At 37.4% G+C, this 19,148-nt stretch overlaps 2 protein-coding genes across 2 annotated transcripts in view; both read left to right on the top strand.

Annotated features, from left to right (window-relative positions):
- The window catches only part of lamc3 (laminin, gamma 3), a gene marked incomplete at its 5' end in the record, with an annotated part of 67,990 nt that extends 61,106 nt beyond the window's left edge, over nucleotides 1-6,884 (top strand). The window contains 11 exons of the mRNA XM_079475029.1: nucleotides 10-251; nucleotides 335-411; nucleotides 1,957-2,091; nucleotides 2,208-2,250; nucleotides 2,320-2,460; nucleotides 3,334-3,477; nucleotides 3,805-3,907; nucleotides 4,200-4,402; nucleotides 4,758-4,901; nucleotides 5,032-5,131; nucleotides 5,814-6,884. Of these exons, the coding sequence (XP_079331155.1) occupies nucleotides 10-251; nucleotides 335-411; nucleotides 1,957-2,091; nucleotides 2,208-2,250; nucleotides 2,320-2,460; nucleotides 3,334-3,477; nucleotides 3,805-3,907; nucleotides 4,200-4,402; nucleotides 4,758-4,901; nucleotides 5,032-5,131; nucleotides 5,814-6,061 (1,580 nt within the window). The 3' untranslated portion in view covers nucleotides 6,062-6,884. The remainder of the gene's footprint in view (nucleotides 1-9; nucleotides 252-334; nucleotides 412-1,956; nucleotides 2,092-2,207; nucleotides 2,251-2,319; nucleotides 2,461-3,333; nucleotides 3,478-3,804; nucleotides 3,908-4,199; nucleotides 4,403-4,757; nucleotides 4,902-5,031; nucleotides 5,132-5,813) is intronic.
- A 621-nt stretch (nucleotides 6,885-7,505) lies between these two features.
- Nucleotides 7,506-18,971, top strand: aif1l (allograft inflammatory factor 1-like). The gene is made up of 6 exons (XM_079449632.1): nucleotides 7,506-7,893; nucleotides 8,055-8,116; nucleotides 11,986-12,052; nucleotides 13,950-13,991; nucleotides 14,608-14,770; nucleotides 17,244-18,971. Exons 1-6 carry the CDS (start codon nucleotides 7,869-7,871, stop codon nucleotides 17,329-17,331), a joined length of 447 nt encoding a protein of 148 aa, XP_079305758.1. The 5' UTR covers nucleotides 7,506-7,868; the 3' UTR covers nucleotides 17,332-18,971.
- Nucleotides 18,972-19,148: the final 177 nt, after the last annotated feature.

Genomic DNA, 19,148 nt, shown 5'->3' with positions numbered 1-19,148 from the left:
TTGATTCAGAGGCTCGCGAGGACTTTGTAAGGCAGTTCTCACAGCTGGAAATATCTGCGCAGACTTTACAGCTACAGCTGCACAGCATCACTGCGGCATTGAACTGCAACCTCACAGATGTTGTTGAAGAATCAGAGAAAAACAAGACTTTGAACGGTAAAGATGAATGTCGGGAGCTTGTTGACACGTTATCGGCTGCTCTGAATATGCAGGAGCAGCTTCAGAAGATGACTAATGACCTTAACAGCATGGTGAGTCTGCACAGATCAATAGATCTGTCCAGGAAGAGAACGTGTTTTAATGGATGTCCCTGTGCTTCTGAAATCTGTCTCAGGTCATTCCTTCTGTCATCCCAAAAGAGCCAAACAAATGGAACGCCGCTGCGAATGAATCTAAAGTGCTAGTTAAAAGGTTTGCAAAAGAATTGCCTGAGATTGAGAAAATATTTTTTTCTATGTTAACTGTCAATATATTCAATAATTTCAATAATAAATAATAGAAAATATATTAATACATTGTTTATGTATTGCAATATTACCGTGTTTGGAATTATACACAAGGAACAGTCACTTTTCATATATTGAAAAATAGAAGCACTTGATTCCAAAATATGGAAATGTATTAGTTAATATATTGCATTAGCACCTATTGTACTATTACTCTTTGTATGACATATTATTGCTCCCCGAACTCTTTGTAAGTCGCTTTGGATGAAAGCGTCTGCTAAATGTAAATGTAAATGCATTATATTTTTTAGTATATTCCCATATATTTTTATTTCCTAAGGGTGGACTATGATTGCTGATTCATCTTCGAGCTAACTAATATAGATATAAAGTATTTTAACTTAAAATAAACAAAATAGTTCCCAGTCTGACGGCAGTACATGGCATAGACACGAAATTTGGAATCTATACATTTGTGTTCATGGACACGAATATCCAAATTTTTTCGTGTCAATGAGCACAAACTTTTTTTAATGTCATTCAGCACGACTTTCTTTTTGTGTCACTCAGCACGACTTTCAGTACACAGACTGCGTGTGTATTTACATTTATATATTTATAACCTGATATCAAAAGATGTTGTACATATTTTAGGATGTGGCCGATTTACACCTTACTTCACCCCAAACCCAAAAATCACAACCACAAAGGTTAATTTAGCTAAAAACACGAGTTTCACAAGGTGGCAAAACAATGATAAATGGCTCCCATAACCCCGCCCCAAAACCGTCATAGGGGAAAAGAAAGTAAAAACATACCAATGAGATTGTAGGAAATAAGAATTCACACGAATTAGCCACTCTGTAAAATAGGTATGTATTCCCATCAGATTACGTTGATATATATTTATACATATGAAAGATACCGTGTATTGAATTACATTAGGTTGAAAGTTGTGTTGGGTGACACGAAAAAAGGGGGAAATTCGTGTCAGTAAACACAAATGAATAGATTACAGTTGGTGATGTCACAAATTCCCATGAGACTGTGTTGAAATGTCAGTTAGTTTAGTTTATGCCAACTAACTGACATTTCAACACAAAGTAACCTGCAATTTGGGGTTTCAAACAGAGATGGCGATAAAGAGATAACAGAATGCAGCCTTAAAGGCATCGTTCACCCTAAAATAAAAATTCTGTCCTCATTTACAGTACTCATCCTCATGTTGCTTATAACCTGTATATGACTTCCCTGTATTCTTCTCTTAAACACAAAAGAATATATCTTTAGAAATGTCTCTGTGGTTTTGTGTCCATACAGGGCACATCAATGAAGGTCAGTGTTGTTTGGTTTGGTTAAGAAACACAGTCATACAGGTTTAGGATGAAATGAGGATGAGTCAATTATTTTCATTTTAGCATTTTTTGCCAAACCAAACTAATTCACATTCAAATGTGATGTAATTTCTGTAAAGATGGTTTACTGAGTTTCTTTTTGTGTTACTCAACAGTCATACAGACATGGCAGCACATATAGAACAGATTGCAGAAGATGCTTTCAAAATGTCTAACAGAGCCTATTCTCAACTCATCGCTTTGCTAGAAGACAACTCAACAGAGTCTCACATACAAGATCTTAAAGTCAAGTGAGTTATATTCTGTCTGTGTGCCTGTCTGTGCATCATGCACTTTTTTATTGTTGACCAGTAATAACTTGAATGTCACTCCCTCTTACTGTCTGTCTCCTCTTTCTTTCCGAAAGGCTGGAGGAGATGCAGCAGTTGAAGGAGAATCTGACTCTAGAGGTTAATGAGACTCGAGTGAAAAACCTGTCACTTCAGAAACACAACTCTGAGATTGTCGCTCTTTTACAGAACATCAACACTTCCATATCAGAGCTTCACAGAACCGATGTCAATTTCACCTTTACGACAGCAGACACCAATATAACATCCATCTCACAAACACTTAATGAAACAAACGTCACAACAACCCAGGATCCAAAACTCATTCAGGTTTGTTTATGTGGTCAGAATGGACGTTTTACTATTATTATTATAGCATTAATACAGTCATTTTTGTTAACCATGTATTTGTATTCTTTTTGTTGCTGAATCGTTCATGCATAATTGATTTACTGGAAACAGAATGATGCTAGCGGTTTGTTGTTGCTTGGTGTGATATTGCCCTATGGCATTGTTGATGCCTGAAAGATACAGTATAGTCCCCGGGTAACCGAGTGGTGTCATGCAACAAAAATAACAATCAGCAGAACTATTGCTGTTTTTCTAAAGCATAATTTTCCATAGTCAGGCAACTGAATTGTCACATCAATGATGATCCATATTACAAAATTTAAATTAAGTGACTATATAGCAGCTACTTTATGTTCAATGAAAAGTCATCCCTTCTCAGTTTTTTTGTTGGGGATTGTTGTTTCTGGTTTGCACATTTCAATTCACAGAAATCCTATAAACTATGTGGTCAAATCAATGGTTTAATATATTGATATTAAAATGCATTCTCTGAGAATTTATATTTCAAGCATTGACTGAAAATGTCACATCAATAACACTGGAATTGCCCACATGGTGTGTTATATGTGACCCTGGACCACAAAACCAGTCTTTAGTAGCATAGGAAGACTTTTGCATGGGTCAAAATTACTTATTTTTCCTTTATGCCAAACATTATTAGGATTTTAAGTAAAGATCGTGTTCCTACAGTCCTACAGTCAATTTATAAAGACTTAATTTTTTTATATAATACGCTATGCTAAGGCAACAACAAATCATACACCAACGGAAAGCTTATTTATTCATATATAAGTCTCAATCTCTCTGAATATAACAACTACATTTTCTGAAGCAAATTTGTTCAAATTTCAGACCGAGGCCCTGATGAACAGAACAGCAGAGCTGGACATCACAGTTCAGTCCACAGAGCATCTGGTTAACAAGACTACAGAGAAAATTCAGCCTCTTGTGGATAGTGCAGAAAAACACCTGAAAACTGTTCAACAGCTCAAGCAGGTGAGTCATTAATAAAGACCCAAATAACCATGTTTTGGAGACATGCCGTGGTAATCCATAACACCTATACCATGGTTTCTATCCAAGTACCGTGATTTTATCATTTCATCCTAGCACTGTATCGTGGTATCACAGCATTTTGCGAGGACATTAATTAAGAGTAGTCCTTTTTGCTCCTGTGAATTGTAGCACCTACTGCCAGTCAGTAGGCTGGGAAATTGCATGAGGGAAAAACAATGGGGATGTGTTGAAGCTCAAAGCAAATTCAAATGTGTCAATTTCCTGCCAAAAGACAGTGTAATGAGATGCATGCTTTCTCATCTGAAGCTGACAAGTGTGGCTGAAGGATTTAAGGTGTCAGCCATCTCCTCTGTGGTGACAGGGAAAGAGATTGAGGCGGAGATCCTGTCTCTGCAAAATGATCTCGAAGGTAATGCGTTTCGCTTTACACTTGAAGCTTGTAACCGTTTTGTGTATACAATTTTGGAAAATGTATTCATTCAGTCCTACAGAACTTACTTTATATCAGTTTGGTCAGAATTAATGGTCATGTTTTCTAAAAACATATACACTTGAAACGTTTAACCACTCCAAACACTCCTGGCACTGAAGTTATTTCAGACCGATTTCAAGGCAAATAGAAGTATAGATAACATGAAGATGCAAAAGGTTACAAAAAATAAAGTTATAATGTTTAATGTATATTATTTCCTGTGATGTAGACATTGAGCGGGACTGGCCTCGACTGCCCACCCTCAACAAAGAGTTTCTAAAGAAAGAGAAGGTGCTTAAGGAGAAGATCCTGGTGGACGTAAAGAAAAAAGTCAAGCAAGGAGAAAGAATGATCAAAACTGCTGTGGAGAACGCTACAGCCGCTAACAGCACAGCTAAAAGCACTGGACAGTCTGCGGAAGCATTGGCTAAAGTAGGCTATACTATAGTACACATGATGCTGTAAACACTCAAAGACTAGCATACTGTAAACAACTTTTACTAAATCTATAGCTTGAATGCATTATATAGGTTATGCTGGATCTTTCAAATGATTAAATGTAATGCTAATGTTAATGTGTCAGTAACAATAAGATATTTTTCTGTTAAAGTAAAAAGAAAATGTTGTTAACTTTGGTTATTCTGTTATCATTTGGCAGTTTAAAAGGGATTTTAATTTAAATTCATCTCCCCAACCCCAAAATAAATGCTGCGCTGCCTCAGGGTACCTGAACTGAAACAAAACTGAAACATGAGAGTTAAAAGGCCATTTTTGTCATTCATGTTAGGCTGCCAAAGCGTCCTTCACACAGGGAAAGCGGACAAAACAGGCATCTGCACAGTTGAGCTCGGTGCTGGATGTGACATTGGAGCAGCTGACTGAGCTGGAAGGCCAAACTGCAGAGACGCAGGAAGTCATGCTGGTCGAGGAGGTAATTCATTAACATTTGTCATTAATTAATAGTGGCATTACAATTGTTTATATAGTTATGTCTCTAGATAAGGAGTGGGGAATGTTGAATGTGTATATGCCATTGTGTTGATAATGCCTTGTCTCCTCAGGACATGCTTTCCTCAGAGAGTGTCATGAGCAATATGGAGACGGCAAGAAGTCAGCTGGAGTCATTTACAGAAACTGTATCCGAGCTTCTTAAAAACCTGGGTAAATTCCCAACCTTGCAATTCTATACATTGTAAATACTATTCTAAATACACTGAAGGCTTGATTCTATTTTGTAAACATAGTTTTAATTTTTTTAATAGAGCATGCAAATTTACTTGCAGTAATTTTTTAGATCAATTTATATACAATTTATAAACAAATCACAGGCAGTTTAAAGGCACTCACTTATTTCACATAAATAAAACATGGCACGTCTGTCAATGGCGGTTTACTAAAAATTGCTGGACAATTATATGTTTGGTTCATAAATATTACTTTCATCAAAACAGCTAACACCAAATGATATAAGAGGCGTGTGTCTTGCCATTAGGCCAAACCGATGCTATATCTTCATCAATCATCTCTATTGTGGCAGTGGCACCTGATTAAATAATTGATCAAATAAATGGAATACAAATGGAGGAGACAGATATTAGGATCAAACAGAGTCACTATTCACTTTTTTTATGGACGAAAGATACTGTGAAAGTAAATGCCAACTGAGGTTGCAATGTCTCTAACAATCTGCCCTTTGTGTTCCACTGACAAATGTGACAACATATTTTTTTAATACATAAGAGTGGGTAAATGAAAGTATGTTCATTTTTTTGTTGTTGTTAAAAAAATTCAAATATAGTCAATAATCTCATATACTGTACTCTTTTTCCTTTAACATGAACAGAAGAAAAAGCTGCGCTAAAGAACTTTGACCACATCTTAAATGCAACAGCAGCCCGTCTTAATGTTCTCAAAGCTTTTGTGGAGAGCCCGGCACTCACAGGAAAGATCCAGGAACTTCACAGTGCTGCACACAGTCAAGAGAAACAGCTGCAAAGTCTTGAAGAAGACCTGCGGGAGATTAGAGAAGAAAGAAACAGTCTGGCAGACATCGCCCAGAACTTGCCCAAATGCCCTCAAAGTGGGAATTGAGCTTGTGAGAGGCCAGATAGGAAGCAGAAGCAGAGACTATATATTTCCATGAAGAATCTCTCAGATATTGAGTCTTTCAGAACGGCATTGACGTGACTTTAGGGAAATTCCCATTTGAAGTACTCATTTAACTCTATCTTGTCTGTAACAGTTGCAAATTGAAAGTGTAAGTGAAACATTATATTGTCAATAATTTACTTAATAATTGTTCAATTGATGTGAAGATTGAGTGGGTAAATACTGATTTATCCCCCCCCTGGATTCACTGTAGCGCTTTAAATCAAATCATAATGTCAGTGTTTCTATAGATAACCAAAATTATTCTTGAATACTGATGATGTGCAGTTTTTAGGAAATAATATTTTGACGTGTGCTTGCTTGTGCAGTATTTTTACAGTGCTTCAGCAAATAATGGGAGAAAAATATAGTCCCCTTTTAGCCACGTGGAGGTGCCGTTTAGACAAATGAATCTTGCTTGTGCACAATATCCTGATACTGAATATTTGGTTTATATCCGTAAATCAAGACCAAACTAACAATATGTTTCATCATTTTATTAATTTTGTTCAAGTTGATCATACATTGTTTGCATTAGCACGTGTTTACATGTGTGCCTTTTGAACGTACAACATAGCCTATTTGGTATCTCATATTAAATATTTATTGTGTTCTTATTATCCATCTGTTTCATTAAAGCAGTTTGTGTTAGCCTTTTCAACTGTAATCTGTAGTATAGCCTAAAATTTCACTGAACTGACGACTGTACACTTGATACATTTCTAAAAAAGTAAACCATTTTCATAAACAGAGCAGATACTATCATATTCATTTGCAATAGTTCTGAATCTTTTTACCAAATCTCTTCACATTCATAGCAACTTTCATCTTTATAAAGACTGTGGTCACAGTGTTCTCTAACAAGTTGTGGTTCTCAAAAAGTTAAGTAGAGAGCAAAATGTAACAGACGGAGCCTTTTAAACAAATGTAACACCAGCTTTGCTCTGAGTAATTATTAAAGGACACTCAATCTATATAATGTTAGCTATAATAATATTTAATGTGTGCCTTTTGAATGTAGAACATAGCCTTTTTGGTATCTCATATTCATTATTTATTGTTTGCTTATTATCCATCTGTTTCATTAAAGCATTTAGTGTTAGCTTCTTCCCATGAAGACTGCTTTTCAACTGTAATCTTTACTGAGTCTATATACTCAATTTTTAAAAAGAGAATTCACTGAACTGACAACTGTACACTTGATACATTTCTAAAAAAGTAAACCATTTTCATAAACAGAGCAGATACTATCATATTCATTTGCAATAGTTCTGAATCTTTTTACCAAATCTCTTCACATAGCAACTTTCATCTTTATAAAGACTGTGGTCACAGACAGTAACAAACAAATTGTGGTTGTCATAAAGTTAAGAAGAGAGCAAAATGTGACAGACGGAGCCTTTTAAACAAATGTAACAACAGCTTTGCTTTGGGTAATTATTACAGGGCACTAAATCTATATAATGTTAGCGATAATAATCTTTCATTGCAACAAATAAACAAGCTTGACAGCCAGGAATGTAATCAAATGAATCGTAAATGCAAGACTTGCGTCGAATCTGCAGATTGCGCATTACCTCTCTTCACCACACGGCGGCGTGTGTGGCTGCGTGCCATTGAGCGCATCACAAGAGACCAGCGTGCGTTTCTGAACTGAAGAGTGTTTTCCCGCATTACCGACTCGACCCTTCACCGGAGCGCCAGCGTCTCTCTTCTGTCCTCCCGCCTTACCAACTACAACCGTCCTAACATGCCTTCAAACGTGAACCCACAAGGTAAAATGGCCTTTCTTTGTTCGTTAACGCTTAAGCGTGTTTGTTCGGCGCTTGTGTGCCGTTAGCGGCCGATTGTCCTTATCTCGCGCCTGCGAGTGCATCAGGCAGACCGGCTAAAACATTCAAACGGGTGTGTAACGGTCTTTATGTCTCCTTTTCAGGGGGGAAAGCCTTCGGGCTGCTTAAAGCACAGCAGAGGGAAAGACTGGAGGAAATAAATAAGGTAAAGGAGCAAACGCTATTATTGTCTCCGTCGGTACACGTTGTTTTTTGTGAGCGGCGCGTTTATTTCGGTGGCCTTGAACACCCCCCCCTCCCCGTCCCATCAGTTCTGGTGGTTTAATTTCCACCGCTTAATACTCATTAATTGCTTATATTTAGCTATAAATCGTTATTTTCGACTGCATTGATAAGCTTTATTTTACAGCAGCGTGACCTAATTTAGGTAGACAGCTCGAGCACATTAAGCCGCAGATCATTTCACAACCCGGAGTCGCGGCGTCTCAACCTTGTGAGCTCAACCACATTTCTTCTTCATAATCTTGCACTTTACGCTTCGTGAAGGGGAGAAACTCTCTCACCGGTTTTTAAAGACCTCCCGGTTCAACCGGCGCGCTACAGTCATAGCTGCACTAAAGCACGCGAGGCGTCGTGTTGCCTCTCATTGTTTTAATTGTTACAGACAAACCCAGACCTTTCGCGAAACACCCAAGAGACCTTTTCACCGCTGGGGTTATTGTAAAGCAAATAGTTCGGATAAGCTGTCTTTGAAGCGATAAGTGGCGTGCTTTCAGACGGGAAACAGGTGTCTGTGAGTCGGCATGAATGGAGTCATTATGTGGGAGAGAGATGGAGGAGTGGACAACAGTCTCAGCGGCTGTTCTCTTCATCTCTGTCTGTCTTTGCCCATCGTGTGGATTGTGGCTGACTGACAGCTTGTTCTGGTCTCAATGAACATCTAGAAGTAAGATCAGATCTCAGATCGTGTCTAATATGGACACCTGAAGTGCTCACACCTTTAAATAGGATTTTTGGATAAATGAAAGAAAAGCTATACGACCAGGGGCCAAGACCTAAAGCTCTACTGGGGCACAGGCCCCCATTACTTTTGTCTTAATAACCCGTTGTGTGCAACATGATGCACTATACAAACTTCCATTGGTTAAACCACTATTGCTACAGTGCAACAATACCGGGGATGGTAAACATTTATGTATTAAAAATATTTTCGTATCTTCAACGTAATTAACATAAACTTTATTAACATGTTTGCTTGCGCTGTAAGGAAATAATGAAATGATCTGCATTCATTACATTTATTCATTTTGGCAGACGCTTTTATCCAAAGCGACACAATTACACAATGATCAATTACAATAGTTCAAGAAACCAGTTGTTTTATGGCTCCAACTAATATAAATGACACATTTGATCTTAAAAAAAGAATATTTTCTTGTTTCGCTGTCAAGTCCAAATATTGTTGGTTAATTTTTTGAACCAACCGTATACGCTATACGCTACTATACGCTACTGCATTACTGCGCTGTACTGCCTGTAATAGTACATAGTTATCTCGGCCATAGGAACTGGCATTTTCTTGTGTAATGTCCTAAACTAAAGCTAGTAAACTAAATATTCATTTAATTTCTGAAAGTACACAAAACAAATGTTTTTCTAAGCAACAATGCAATTGTACAGATTTGACGAAGGACTTATTGAGATATTTTGCTCTAAAGTCTGAGACCTGACTGGGTGGGGATGTACAGTTGGCTAGCTTGTTTATCAAGTCTTACCTCACTCAAACTCTTCATCTCCTTTCTGCTTCCATTTCCCTGCTTTGCATAAAAAAAGTATGATGTCCCTCCTAGGGGCTATTAATGATAGAGTCAGAATAAGACGATTGATATTCTGTAGGAACTTACTTTAGTTTCGTCATGTTTTCATAGCTACTTCAGTCACTTGCTGCCACCCTTGCGCACTACACAGCTCATAGACATACTGTCTACGGAGCAGCTGTGTGCTGCAACTGTGGCAAGGAAACACACACAGATGTCGTGTACATGGATTTCTGCGTGAAAGTACAGCACGAGTTAGTGTTTTCAGACAGGTTAAAAATAGAAAATAGAAAAATCTCGGAACGGAATATTCTGCCCAGCCCTAACTGCTAATATTAATCGGTCATAGGGTTTTACTATCGGTTAACGGTTAGACGATTAATATGAACATCCCTAGTTGCATGTACATCTTTTTTTTTTGTCGCCAATGTAAATGATTACACTGAAAAATAAACAAAACTTTTACATTTTAAACTTGAAATTTATACTGAGGCACGTGCCCCAGCAAAAGGGGTCTTGCAATGCCCCTGGATAAGTTTGACTATTAGGATGTTTGCTATTGTGACCTTCACTTGTGCACTAAATTTACATTTAGTCGTTTAGCAGACGCTTTTATCCAAAGCGACTTACAGATGAGGAAACATTGGAAGCAATTATAACAACATAGGCAACAAAATACATAAGTGCATCAAAACTAGTCCATTAAAGCCTAGTGCAGTATACAAAGCTAAGAATAGTGAGGTTAGTTCGTTTTTTTATTTTCTTTTTTTTAAAGAAGGAAAGGGAAGAGAATCAGGAAAAATCAATCAGCGACGTGTTGACGGAAGAGATGCGTTTTTAGGCGTTTTTTAACGATGGCAACCGAGTCTGCTGATCTTGTAGCAGCTGGTAGATCATTCGACCAATGTGGAACAGATCCAGAGAAGGTACGGGAAAGTGACTTTTTCCTTTTTGGGATGGTACCACCCCAAATTTTATCCTGCACAAATTTTATTTCAAGTATTATAAAGGTGTTTCAAAATTAGATTCATCTATAAACTGTTGTCAAAGTGTTTTTGCATTGGCCAATTGTACTGAGCCATAGAGTACATCAGTTATAAACTAACTGATAAGTGTTCACAAAAATGTATCAAACTCAGCCAAATGTGATTTCATGTATCTTATACTGCTGTGCTTGAAATTTGCATAATTTCTGTTTATTTGTGTGAAACAATCTGCCATCGGTAAAAAGTGCTATAAAAAGCGCTTACTTGATAAGATGCTACCGCTGAGATACTGCAGATTCGTGAAAAGCAAATAGTGTTAGTGTGCTTATCAAATAAAGTTAAAGTCAGTTTCGGGTACTGAGGTCAAAAAATGTGTCAGCGAGCAGTTGTGATGTAGACTGAGCAAGATTAAGCCACTCGTGGTCATCATCACTGCATGATTCATTGGGCTGATTCATTTCTGTCCTCGTACATCAACAGTTTATTTATACATTTTCTCCTTTCACTGTGTACTTATGTGTGGGGAGTCGGAGGAAAAAGACAAAGTAGTGCAGTTTACCTGTGAGTTTTTATTGACATTGTGAGTCATGATTAAATGTTCAAGGTTCTTGATGTTCCTACATGCACTATTTTTACAATACAGCAGATTCCTTTACTTGGTCAGCGTGTCCCCTATACTTGAAATAAAATCCACTCATACAAGCACACAAACGCGCACGCACACACTTACTGTATGCTTTCCTCACACACACTCTTAATGCCTCACTGATGAAGAACCCTCATATCTTTCATTTACAAGTTTATAAATAATGGATCAAATTAAAGGACATTTAAAGGCATTTTAGTTTTAAATTAACAAATGTTGCAATAAGCTAGTCTATAAAACTCTGTTTTGCACATAGTTTCAGATCTCTAATATTCAAGGGATACTCTAGGCCTAGGGTGTTTCTGTTTTCATGTTGCTGCTGAATGTAGAATGCATACATTCTGAATGACACAGATATTAAATTGTTGCCAGTTTAACATTGGATTAACAACAGACCACCATTCAAATCTACAAATTGCATTCCATTTCAAATTGTAAAACTATGTAGAGGACATCAGCACTCAATGCTTGATGTATTTGCCTGTGGATACTGGACACATGCTCTTTTTTTGAGTTTTTGCTAAGAGGAGTAACAACAAAGTCAAGAGGATGATAGTTCATCCAGTCTGCCTGTTCTAGTTAGATATCATGCTAACACTCTCTTTCTCCCTGTCCTTGTCTGTAGGAGTTTATGGAACATCAGAAGTACAGAGATGAGGAGGATTTGGCAGAAAAGTTGGATTCTTTTAAAAGTAAGAGGTTCAAACTTAAAATAATTTCCATTCATCGTAAACCTCCACTTAGATAGTGGGTGAACACCAACATAATAATATTTCATGAGCTGATGTAAATGCAGAGAGGAGGAGGAATAATTCATGATGATGTAAATGCCGAGAGCTCATGTGGGAGTTTGCACATGTGCAGTAAGCAGTTTAGTTGCTTTCTCCATATGGTCTTGCAGGAATGTGCTGTTCTTGCCCCCTTGTTGTTGTTATTGTTTTAGCACTAAGGTCTTTACGAAATGTGGGAGAGTGAGGTAGCGGGCTCTGTGGATGTGTGTGTGTGTGGGAAAGGACAACTGGAATGTAAACTAACTGTCTTTTGTGCCCTTCGGTCAGTGTGTGTTGTGGTTTTGCTTTTTGCCTTGAAAACCTTCATGTAAACTCGAGTCACCTGAACGCTGAGGTTAAGCTTTGACAGTTGAAGTCATTAAAATCAATGTTGATTTATTGGTCCTGTTTACTGGGCATGGTGTAAAATTCATTGTTACTCAATTCCAGTTTTTAAATTGCTCTGCCTTTGAAATGGCTTTGACATCACAAATTCCTCTTTTCAGTATCTTGTTTGTAACATCTACTTTTCACAATCTATGAAAATTGTATTTCCAGCTTGACTGAAAATACGTCAGGTTACGGAAGTAAAGATGTTTGCGGACTGCATTTTGTATTGAATTAAAAGCTAAAGGCCCCGTCCTTGTTCTGAATTATTTACTTTCAGCCGTGCTCAGTCAGTGTGTATATGTGGGTTTGTGGGTCATTATGACAGAAGGACTTTCTGTAGGCTAATTGGGTTAAAGTGGCTCTTGAGGCTATGATGTTTTCTTGTTAAACAGAATGAGAAGTGGAGTTACAAAAAAGGACAAATGTCTAAGTACAGAGAGGAGGAGAGTCGAACCCTCGAAATTAGAAAAGCTCACACACATGCACACACAGTGTTTGACCTACTAATGTCAGAATGTGTGCATACCTCTATTCTAAAACTAGAAATGAAACAAAAGAGTAAGGGTGGAAAGCCTGTTATCTTGGAGAATTAAAGGCAAAAAAATGATAGGAACATTGTGTTTTCAATGTTTAAAGTTAACAGAAATCAATACAAGGGAAAGTTTGGATGGAGTGGCTGCCCCGATAAATTTCGACCGTCAGCCTCTTTGGTCATCACTTTCACAGGCACATTCAGATCAGCGCTAAACAGGCTGTGTTTGTGTTCATAGGGGGCTATTGTAACCATCTCCTTCCCATCAGCCTCATCTCACGGGGGCTCCGTTACACTGTCAATAAGACCACTCCAACAGAAGCCTCATTGTGAGGGTAAAACTACACACACAGAGTGAGAGAGTGCTGTGTACATTTATATAACAAATCGGACTAGGATTCAAATTGGGCACTAGCTGTCCTCATTTGTAAATATAGCCTGCAGCCTTTTGTATAATAGGCCTCATCACAGTTAAAACACACATGTGCAAAGTTTTCCTGAACGTCTTTCTGTTGTTTGTCTGGGGACCACAGCTGTCATGTGCTTGACCTCTAGATTCTGCTGATGTGAGATGTTACTTGCAGTTGTGTGGGTGTGTGGGTCAGATTCTGCCTGGATTGTGGGAAGCAACCGCAAGAATAACACCTTAATGAATATGCTAAATAACATTTTCATGAAAATGTATAAATGTAGAAAGGTTTGCATCTGTGGGATTAGCGGATCATGCAATAGATAACCAGTTAGTAAAGAAGCGTGTGTAGCTGTATTTGTGCGGTTTGCTTTGCAGGATTATAAAAACTCCTATTACGCAAATCCATCACTTTCAAGCTTTGTGAATTTCAATGTTAGTTATAATTGCATAGTTTGACCGCATTGGATTTTTTTTTCAACCCACAGATAAATATGCAGAATTTGACCTGAACGATCAGGGGGAGATCGGTAAGTGTGCACTACAGTATGTGTAGTTAAAACTGTGAGTGTTAATGGGGAATGGCTCTTGTGTAGCTGATACTGTGCATGACAGATTGGAAACCAGAGAAGTCACCTGTAACCATTTACAGTCACCAGCTCGTGACTCTGGCAGCTAGAGAGCTGAAGAGAATTTTTTGGGGACACTTTGATTTTGTTCATAATATTTCTTTTTTATATGTTCGACTCTACATGGGTGTCATATGAGAAATTCTATTCAGACCACTAAAGCTATCCGTAGGAATAAATTATCATTTTTATGTATCTCTCTTTTGTGAAAGACGAAAAATCTATTTTACTTTAAAGAATCACTATATTCAGCTATTTTAAATAAAAAGTAGTTTATATTATTAACAGCAGGTGATAGTTTGTGTGTTCTGTGATAAGCCATTAAGCAATCGTTTATCCAGATATGAAAATTCTCTCAAGTTACTCATGCTCATGCCATGTTTGTGATTAAACGAAGAAAGAAAATCATCAACGTGTGTGTAAATTATGAGAGAATCTTATATTATCTATTTAAGTGAACTATTGCCTTATGAAGAAACGTTGTTTTGTGATGGCTGTTTTTTCATCGCTTCTGTAGACATGATGGGTCTGAAGAGAATGATGGAGAAGCTTGGTGTGCCAAAGACTCATCTGGAGATGAAGAAAATGATCTCTGAGGTGACAGGGGGATGTAGCGACACCATCGACTACAGGGACTTTGTCAAAATGATGCTTGGCAAGCGATCAGCTGTTCTTAAACTGTAAGTGTGTATGTGCGTGCATGTTTTGTAAAACTTTCCTTGTTTTAAATGTTGGCAAATGCAGAATTGCTTTGCTGTTGTCCTACAGAAGTCTGCTTTGGCTCAGTCCGGCTATTTTTAGGTGTGTGTTTAATCTTGTCAGTACATCCAATGCAGGATCAGCATATCTGTGCCATTGTTTCAGTGGCAGAAGGTTCTGCTGTGACTAGTGATGTCATCACTACGAGACATGTGGTGTCACTCCTCTGGATTTGTCTTTACACGCTCAGGCCATTGATTTCAGTAGCTTACAGTATCATGTGGCATGCTATATTTGTCCGTTAATTGCATTTCCAAGATTTTCACAGAATAAGACTGTAACTAAAATTAGTACTAAAATTCAATTTTCCTGACTCAACTGTTCATGCATACTTTTTGTAAACAGGTTTTTCCAGAATACTAAATTTAGTGTCAAGCTGATCTTTATCCATTTTCCTATTGTTGTCTCTAAATCATTTATCGAGGACTGGACTTTAACACATATCTGCTTCACACACAGCAGTACACATTAAATACGTTTTGTGAACAAATTATCCTTCCAACTTTGAAGATGAGCAGAATTTGTCACTGTTAAAATTACATCAGTTCCTAACTATCTTGCTGACTGGTTGTTTCACAATGGAAGTACTTTTGCTGTCTTTCTCTCGAGGTTTTCACTTTACTCTCATATATTTCACTTTGAGGACTCTGTGCCTAATGCTATCTACAAGAAGACTGGACTAGAAGTATTTCTGAAGAAGTAATTGCATCCACAAGATGTATGGGTGTGTGATACAATACTTCAGGAAAACCTTTATTTTGTCAATTTCAGAACAACTCTAAGCAATTTCAAGGGATGTGATGTCATGCATCTGGATTCTGAGTAAAATCATATCCCCACAGGACATCCCATATCTTGGTAACACACACTCTGGTTTTGGTAGGACACACCAATCCCAGTTGTGTCTGTCATCAAGACTAGCGTGTATCTTGCCTAAATTGGCACTGACCACATTCTAGTCCTGGCAGAGACAATAAACAAAACTTTAGGCTTCCTATTTTTTGTTTGGTTTGGCGATTATTTGGGTTGTGTATGACATTGAATTTGTGCCAAGTTTCAGATTAATACCATATTAAGCAATTTTCACATGAGGCAGTCTCTAAAACAGAGAAAGCTCTGATTCTAACCATTTTAGATTAAGTTGGTTAAATGGTCTCTAAAAATGTTGTTGGATCACTGTATAAACTAAATACCAAGATCAGAGTGTAATGGGTCTGAGAGATCTGGCTCATCTCAAGAGTAACTGTAAGCATTTTGTTGTTTGTGTCAGGATGACAGGGTATAACCTTGGTGTTTAATCGTATTAGGTGTTTATTAGACCGTACAAATGTTAGTCATGTTGAACAGATTTATAGAGGTTTCTGTCTATAAAATAGAATTGTACATATTGCTGTGAAAAGCTGATTTGTGACTGTCTGTTAGTTGAGTCAGGGCTTGTTAAGGGCTTATAAGAGATTTGTGAAGGTTTACCTGGAGTCGAAAGTCACATCCTTTTACTAGATCAGTCAGCAGTTCTAAATCTGACTTCACATTCTTACTCTTAATCTGAACTGTTATATTTTTATTTCATGAACTAGTTTTAAAAGCCTCTCAAACACTGATCCTGCAACTCTCTTGACCTTTAGGACACATAAGCTATATTTCATTTGTGTTAAAATATTTTCTTAACAGTGTTGTCCCAAGAAATAACACAGAGATGTGTTCAGATATGGACAACGCGTTAATGTGCTGTTGTTAACTGAAACAACTGTATTTTAAGTGTACCTGAAACGAACAGCTCTGTATTTCAGTGTGGTTCAAATTCTATCAGAGGTGCACTATGTCACAAGAACCCCTCAGAAGTCTAACTGTCGTCAGAATTAACCATGCACTGCTGTACAGATTTCTTAAAACTGGTAATTTTGCATTAAACAGTTTCGATAATGGATTCAGCAAACTTTTACTGTTTAGTTTTAAAACACTATTTATTTTGTGTGCTTATCTAATTATTTATGCATGCATGTTTTTCAAAATATCTATGAAAGTCAATGCAAGCGCAAAATGTCGTTTTGCTGTAGGTAGTGGAAGCATTTGAGGGAGGGGGTTGGGGGCACTAAAATGGTACTTTGCCCAGGGCCAAATCCAGGCTACAACCGACACTGATCCTAATCTATCCCTTTTGCTCAGTAGGATGCTAAGATTGCTTCTAGCCAGCGCTGGCTTTCTTTTTAGTTTCATACACGATTTTAATTGTCAAGTTGCAACTGACAAGTATTAATTTTCGCATATTTAACATTAGCATTTTAAAAGTGAAAAAGCTTTTATGTAAATTTGCATGTTATAAACTTGACTTTCAGCTTTTCAGTAGGTATATAAGTGCCGTTTTACTCACATGCAAAATGTTCTCTTTCACAGGGTTATGATGTTTGAAGATAAAGCTAACGGTTCCAGCTGTAAAGCAGATGGACCACCTCCCAAACGTGACATCACCAGCCTACCATAGATCCAGACAAGAGTGAAGAGGAGTTTGAGTGATGTCCCACCAAATCCCACCCATGTAACATTAGGGGCTAGGCCTTACCTAGAATATTTTGCCAAGACCCAGGGAAAATCAACGAAGGACAAAATGGGGAAAAAGATATCTATATATATATATTTGCTGTGAATCAGTCAAAGCGCAGAGTAGCTTTTTATATGTAAACAAATGTATATATTTATATGAAAAGGGTGTTTTTGAAAAGTGTTTCCGAGCACAAATCATTTGAGTGATGTGATAGTCGAGTTTATAGTGTGTAACACTGCATCTGTACGAAGTATAGAGTGAACAGGATTATACCGTTTTAGATAGTAAGAAAAACATTTTAGAATTAACATTTCGCTCCTCCAAAACCCTAGTGTGCTTGTTTTATCATTCCAGTACATTTGTGTTTGCCAGTTCAGTGTAATTCACTTTAGCTTTTGCAAACTCTGCCCATCATTTCCTAACGTGTGACATCATAGATGTGTGCGGGCATTGTTAAAGTAAGATTCAGTTAGTGCTCAGACAGTTTCTATGAAACCACTTCATTTGGTTTGTTTTGGTGCTCATAAATGAAGGACTATTTTGTGTTTATAACATTTCCTCACAAGGAGGAGAGTAGAACTTTGCTCTTTATCACTGTATCTCTCCTTTTTAACTTCTCACAATTCTCTTCACACCCACCGTGTTTATGGTGAACATGTTTGTGGTTTGTCTGGACCTAAAAACGTCAGACTGCAACGTTACTGTTGCATATTAACAGATAAGAACACATTGATATTATTAATCCTCCTGGCTAAACTGTTTAGCCTCCTGGCTAAACTGGAAAATCCACAGGAGACTTGTTTGTGGTTGTTGTATAGCATATTAGCTTGAAACCGTTCTTTCCAAGTGCCTCGCTCATTTGTTGTAGCAGAGGTTTTGAGTGAAGAGTGAGTGAAGCATCTTCAATAAGGATTTAGTGTGTGCGTGCTCCGAATTTCATTTCTGTCAAGCTGCATTTTGTTTAAGCCCAAGCATGCAGCTCTAATGATAATGTTGTGTTTATTTTAAAAGAGTTGTTCTATAATGTGTGTTATGTAGCGGAAGCCCTATTGTGATGTAGATCTCATAATTGTTGGGGTTTTGATTTTAGAGTTTAATTTCTGAGTAAGATAGAAATGACAGATCAATCTATTTTAGATCAGTAGTGGTTTGGCCACTTTTACTTTCCTGTCATGTGATCTTTTATGGATTAAATTTTTGTGCCTCTGTTTAGTTCTTTCATTGACATGTTCTTATTTTTCTCTTTACATGGTGTGAATCAATGGCTGCACTGTGTTGTATGTTTTTTTAAATGCATTTTAACTGAATTATTAAAAGTTTAATCTCTCAGCATATTAGTAAGCAAAGACAATTGTAAAGTTGTTTTTCAAACACCAAAAGAAGTAAATACCTTGCTGTTACACCTTAAGCTCGAAGTGGCACTCCTTTTTTTACTGTGCGTGCATGCATGTTTTCATTTAAGTGTCACTTCCGCCTACTCTGTGGGAATGTTGGCACCTATTTAAGGCACAAGCAATATTTTAGTCATTTAACACAAATGTTAGTGTGCAACAAAATATAACTTTAGTCATCTTTTGGGCATATAAGGACATTCCATGATGAGCAGACTAAACCTCACCCAAGAACTCGCCCAAACACATGTACACAGATATAACTCGACTTATTTGACTAAATTATTCTTTAGTATAAAATTAGCATGTGTGAATTCACCCATACAGCTTGTTAAAAATATGTTTTTGGATAAAGGAACCATCATA

Source organism: Barbatula barbatula (assembly GCF_947034865.1).
Source record: "Barbatula barbatula genome assembly, chromosome: 2".
NCBI lineage: Eukaryota > Metazoa > Chordata > Actinopteri > Cypriniformes > Nemacheilidae > Barbatula > Barbatula barbatula.
This window is presented reverse-complemented; position numbering and strand designations above follow the sequence as displayed.